The 5,358-nt window shown below is 60.2% G+C and overlaps 1 protein-coding gene across 1 annotated transcript; it reads left to right on the top strand.

Moving 5' to 3' along the window:
- Positions 1-2,464: 2,464 nt before the first annotated feature.
- Positions 2,465-5,158, top strand: ZNRF4 (zinc and ring finger 4). Its single transcript, XM_032394570.1, is given in 3 exon segments — positions 2,465-2,529; positions 3,550-3,740; positions 3,743-5,158. Coding segments are annotated over 3 exon segments (1,581 nt in total). The 3' UTR covers positions 5,068-5,158.
- Positions 5,159-5,358: the final 200 nt, after the last annotated feature.

The raw sequence follows: 5,358 nt of genomic DNA, 5'->3' as shown, positions 1-5,358 counted from the left end.
TCTTATGTCTAACAGCCTGAGGAGCCAGACATCTTCAGTGTATCCCCGCCAGCACCACTGAACGAGGCTCCCCCTACAAACAGTGTGTGTGGGGGGGAATGTGGGTGAAAATCAGGCTTACAATTGTGCCCAGTGTCCCTTCAGGTTAGTTGTGTGGACACAGAAACCCCCTTTTAAGCAAAAAAGGAATGTATTAGTTCATCTAACAGTGGTACAGGTGTTGTGTGGCCTTCAGGCTCAGCTAGATCCAGGTGCTGATGTTTTTAGAACCTGGGTCTCTCTCTGTCACTTTGTTCTGCTTTCTTATACATTGCCTCTATTCTCAGGCAGCATCTTAGTGTCAGCTCCCCCAGAAGCAGACCCTGAGACAAGAATTTGAATCAAAATTACTTATTTTGGCAGTGATTTCGGAAAAAACTGGGAGAGGAGCCGGGGTGGTGGTGGTCAGAGACAGGAAAGGGAGGGCAACTTAAAAGCAGCACGGTCAAGCACATTGTCAGGGGGGCAGTTGGGGCTCAGTCCCACTGGGGTCCTCTGGGAGGTGGTAAGGACATGTGCCCCCAGAGTCATTTCACTGGAGGAGTGAGATATGGTCCCACCGGCTGTGGGTCTGGCCGCCCCCAGGGGTGTTCATTGGCTGGCTCACCCCAGGTTACCAGCACGTGGGCCAAGAAGGTTCTAGTAGCCAGAGGAGCCCTCAGAGGGAGGCCCATGCTGCCGACCCTTTGATCTTGGACTTCTGGTCTCCAGAACTTCGAAAAAATACATTTCTAAAGCTCTCAGCCACCCAGTTCATGGCACTTTGTTACAGCAACCCTAGGAAATCAAGACACCCCATTATCAACTGCTGTCTTTGGAGAACCTCTTTCTCCATCTTTTCCCCTATAACCATCCGTTGCTCCTTTATTTAGCAAATACTCCCTAAATATCAACTCTCCTGTTGTCCTCCTTTAGAAACTTGATGGGAGTCATAAAATAAAAACCCCAAATCTCTTGCCACAAAGAGATGGGACTTGCAGAATACAAAGGCACCGATGTTTTAAAATTCCAGCGGGGCCAAGGACCGTCCCTTAGGAAAATTTGCAGTTGCTTGAAAGACATGAGAAGCACCAGCACCAGCGACTTCTGGGGGTAATCCCCAGAGGGACGGCATCGGCAGGGGACCACTGCTCGGTCCCAAGCACCTTCTCTGTCCTTCACTCACTCTTTCAGGGCTGCTGTCCCCTCTGAGTCACTCTCTGCCCCTCTCAGCCCCTTCCCTCAGTCTCTGTCCCTGTCCCCTCCGTGGCTTCCTGGCCCCCTCTCCCTCTCCAGTCCACACCCACCAGCCAGCAACCAGAGGCCTCTTTCTGAAACACTAATTGCTTTTTATTTCAGGAGTAATAAGTGAATTTGTTCCCATCACAAAAGAGCCAAGCAGCGCAGAAATATAGAGAGTGGAAATGGGAAAAACAATGGGCCGATGCCCTGCCCCTCTACTTTCCTGTGGCTCCCGTCCTCTGTGGCCTTGCACACCCCTCTCCTGTCCTTGAGTCAGACTCTCTTTCCAGACACTCAGCTTGCCTGTTCTCCCTCCCCTTCCCTCCCTTTACCCCTCCCTCCCTCACCTTCCCTCCCCATCCTTCCCTTCTCTCTCCCTCCATCCCTCCCCCTCCCACTCTCCCTTCCTCCTCCTCCCTCCCTTCCCCCTTCCTCCCCTACCCTCTCTTCCTCTCCCCCCTCCCTCCTTCCCTTCTCTCTCGCCCTCTCCCTCCCTCCCTCTCCCCCCCTCCCTTCTGCACCTCAGGACCTTCTCACTCTCTGGTCACATTCCCAGCATGCTGTTCTCTGCCCTCCTACACCAAGTTCATCCTTATTCACCCTCCGCTCTCAGCTAGGTGCCACCTGCCCTGGATGGCTCACACAGACCTGAGACAAGGATTCCAGGGAAGATTCCTTGCCTACAAGCCATTGTCACAATGTACTGCCACCGGGGGTGGGGCTGGAGGGGGGGCCTCCCGAAACAATGGAAGTTTATCCTCTCCCAGCTCTGGTGGCCAGAAGTCCAAAGTCAAGGTGTTGGCAGGGTTGGCTCCTTCTCAAGGCTCAGAGGGAGAATCTGCCCCATGTCCTGCCCCTGCCCCGTCCCCCACCCCGGGCCTGTGGCTTCTGGCGGCCGGCCTCCCTCAGCCCTCCTTGGCTCGTGGATGCGTCACTCCGATGTCTGCTTCTGTTACCACCTGGCCTTCTCCCCGTGTGTCTCTGTCTCTTCTCCATTGCAGGCAAGGGCTGCCCTGGGAGGCATTCGGCCACCGAGAAAACCTGAGGAGTAAGTGGTCAGCCTGGCCAAGTGCCACTGAGGAGACAGAATGCTGTTCCTGGCCCTGGAAGCAGCATTTGCAAAGCTCTAGAGTTCAAGGACACGTGATGCATTCGCAGCATTGAAAAGCCTCGGGCTTAAGAGACTGGCAGGGTCTTGACCATCATGGCGGGCATGGGGGGCTTGTGGGCCACAGAGGGGAGGTGTGGGCTGCATCTGGAGGGCAATGGGTAGCGATGGGAGAGTCGGGAGGATTGGGATTTTAGAAAAATCCCTGACTAGAAGGATTTCAAAGCAGAGGCAGGTCTGGTCTGGGAGAGAGAAAAGGTCAGACCCGCCGCTGAGCGCCGATCATGCGTTGCCTCATTCACTTCTCACCCCACCCATCTTATAAGATGGGTTCCTCATCATTATGTCTATTTTACAGATCTGGAGTCTGGGGCCCAGAGAGGTTGAATGGTTTACCTGGTGTCACGCAGCTTGTGAATGGCAGACCCAGCAATCCAGATGTAAGCAGGCTGCCTAGCCCAGCAGGTGGCAGACTCAGGGTGGGAGGTTTGGGGGATGAGAAGTGGGGAGGACGTGAGGCTGATACCCAAGGCTGTGGCTGAGGATGGGGGGACAGCTGGGGACGGGGCTGGAGAGGAGGCACGGAGATGGGAGGATAAAGCTGGGGCAGGACTGGAGGCCCACTGGGCAGTGAGGATAGAGGATAGGGACTACCCACTCCTACCAGCTCCACCCTGACCTGGGCACCTCTCTCCCCCCAAATCAAATCTAGTTAGACTCTGAGGACATATGAACTCAGACCAATGTCCTGAGAAAGAGCTGGCCCCTGGAGAAAGGGCATTTCAGGCAGAGGGCACAGCCTGTGCAAAGGCCCTGGGGCAGGACCATGCCTGGTGTGGCCTGGTGTGTTGTAAGAATGGCAAGGAGGCCCGTGTGGCTGGAACAGAGTGACTAGAGGCGGAGAGAGGGAGTAGATTTGGAATTTGGGTTTCAAGAACCGACCTCATGGGGGAAGGGTGCCCTGAACTAGTCTGGGTCCTTCTGGGTATCTCAAAAGGGGGTGACATTGGCACCTCTCTTGGTGGGTCTCTGGGAGTCTTTGGGAGATGATGCTCTGGAGTAAGAGTTATACGTGCTGGATCCGTGCCACTGGGGGCCATCAGCCCACTTTGTGGCACCCCTGAGCCTTATGAGGTCCAGGAACCGGGGATGCTCTGAGCGTTCCACAAGTTTTTTCAAAGGCTGCTAGGGCACCCGGGTCAGAGACCCAGGAATTCTGTCCTGGCCAAAGCCCTAGGCAACTGGGGGCTCCTGGGGACAAGATGGAACAGGACGATGTCACAGAGGCCCGGGGCATCTAGAACCCTGGGGGTTCCTGGCCTCAGTGTCATCCACCAGCAAGGCCGCCTGGGTAGGTCAGTGGCTCCTGAGACGGCCTTCGAGGACACGATGCACACTGGGCTGCCGCCGGGAGCAGTGTCTGCCTAGGGACGCCCTGGTCCCAGCGGTCCCGCTTCCCTGCCTCTGAGCTCCCCATTCGAGCTCACCTCTCTGCCAATCTCGGCCACGGACCCCCGGGGAGGCCCTGGAGATGCCCGAAGGCCTCCCGTCTGCTGTCCCCAGCGGGACCTAGCTCCACGCAGCAGCCGGAGGAGGAGGAGGAGAGGGGGGCGGTGGCCATGGGGCGGCGGCAGCAGCCAGCCGGGGCCCCGGCGGCCGTCAAGGCCTCGCTGATCCTGCTGGCCCTGCTGGTGCGCTCGGAGGCCGTGGTGCGCGCCGTGCTGGACCGCAACGCCAGCGCCGTGGACTTCGCGGATCTGCCGGCCCTGTTCGGGGTGCCCCTGGCCCCCGAGGGCGTGCGGGGCTACCTGATGGAGGCCAAGCCGGCCAACGCGTGCCACCCCATCGAGGGCCCGCAGCCGGGCAACGGCTCGCTGGGCGCCATCGTGCTGATCCGCCGGTACGACTGCACGTTCGACCTCAAGGTGCTGCACGCCCAGCGGGCCGGCTTCGAGGCAGCCATCGTGCACAACGTCCGCTCGGACGAACTGGTGCGCATGGCCCACGTCTACGAGGACCTGCGGCGCCAGATCGCCATCCCCTCCGTGTTCGTGGGCGAGGCGGCCTCGCAGGACCTGCGGGTCATCGTGCGCTGCGACAAGGCGGCCCACGTCCTCCTGCTGCCCGACTACCCGCCGTGCCCCGACCTGGACTGCCACCCCGTGCTGGCCGTCTCCTGGGTGCTGGGCCGCGCCCTGGCCCTGCTCACGTCCGCGGTCTTGGTCCTGCGCCGGCTGTGGAACTGGCTCCAGGCCCGGGGGAGCCGGGGGCCGGAGGTCAAGCCGCAGGCCTGCCAGAAGGCGCAGGTCCGCACCTTCACGCGGAGGAACGACCTGTGTGCCATCTGCCTGGATGAGTACGAGGAGGGCGACCAGCTCAAGATCCTGCCCTGCTCCCACACCTACCACTGCAAGTGCATCGACCCCTGGTTCTCGCAGGCCGCCCGGCGCTCCTGCCCCGTGTGCAAGCAGTCGGTGGCCGGCACGGAAGACGGCTCCGACTCCACCATCAACAGCTTGGGCGACGAGGACCCCTCGCTGCCCGGACACCGGCCCCCCATCTGGGCCATCCAGGCCCGGCTGCGCTCGCGGAGGCTGGAGCTGCTGGCCCGAGCCGGCTCGCAGGGCCACTCCAGTGGCACGTCCGTGGGGGTGGCCGAGGCCACGGTGTCCTCCCAGAGGCCCCCAGAACCCCTGTGAGGCACTGCGGCCCCCCGGGCTGGCCACGATCGGGCCGGGGAGGGTGGAAATGCGGAGTGTTTCTAGTCTAGAGAGAATAAAGTGGGTTTGAAAGTGGAGTCTCGCCCTGACTGCTGTGGGGCCACCCGGCTTCTGGCCCCTGCGGCCACCCATTTGGCAAATCCCCGCCGAGCCCGAGGCTGGCTCCCAGTGTCCGCGGGTGAGTGAGGAGAGCGGGGGGTGGGAGGGTGTCTCCAGGGCCGCTCTGTCGTCCGTCACACCAATGGTGGTGCTGGGATGCCCCGCACCTCC

This window comes from Phoca vitulina, unplaced genomic scaffold, assembly GCF_004348235.1.
Source record: "Phoca vitulina isolate PV1807 unplaced genomic scaffold, GSC_HSeal_1.0 scaffold81, whole genome shotgun sequence".
Lineage (NCBI taxonomy): Eukaryota > Metazoa > Chordata > Mammalia > Carnivora > Phocidae > Phoca > Phoca vitulina.
The sequence above is the reverse complement of the archived record's forward strand: the minus strand, read 5'-3'. Positions and strand labels throughout refer to the sequence as shown.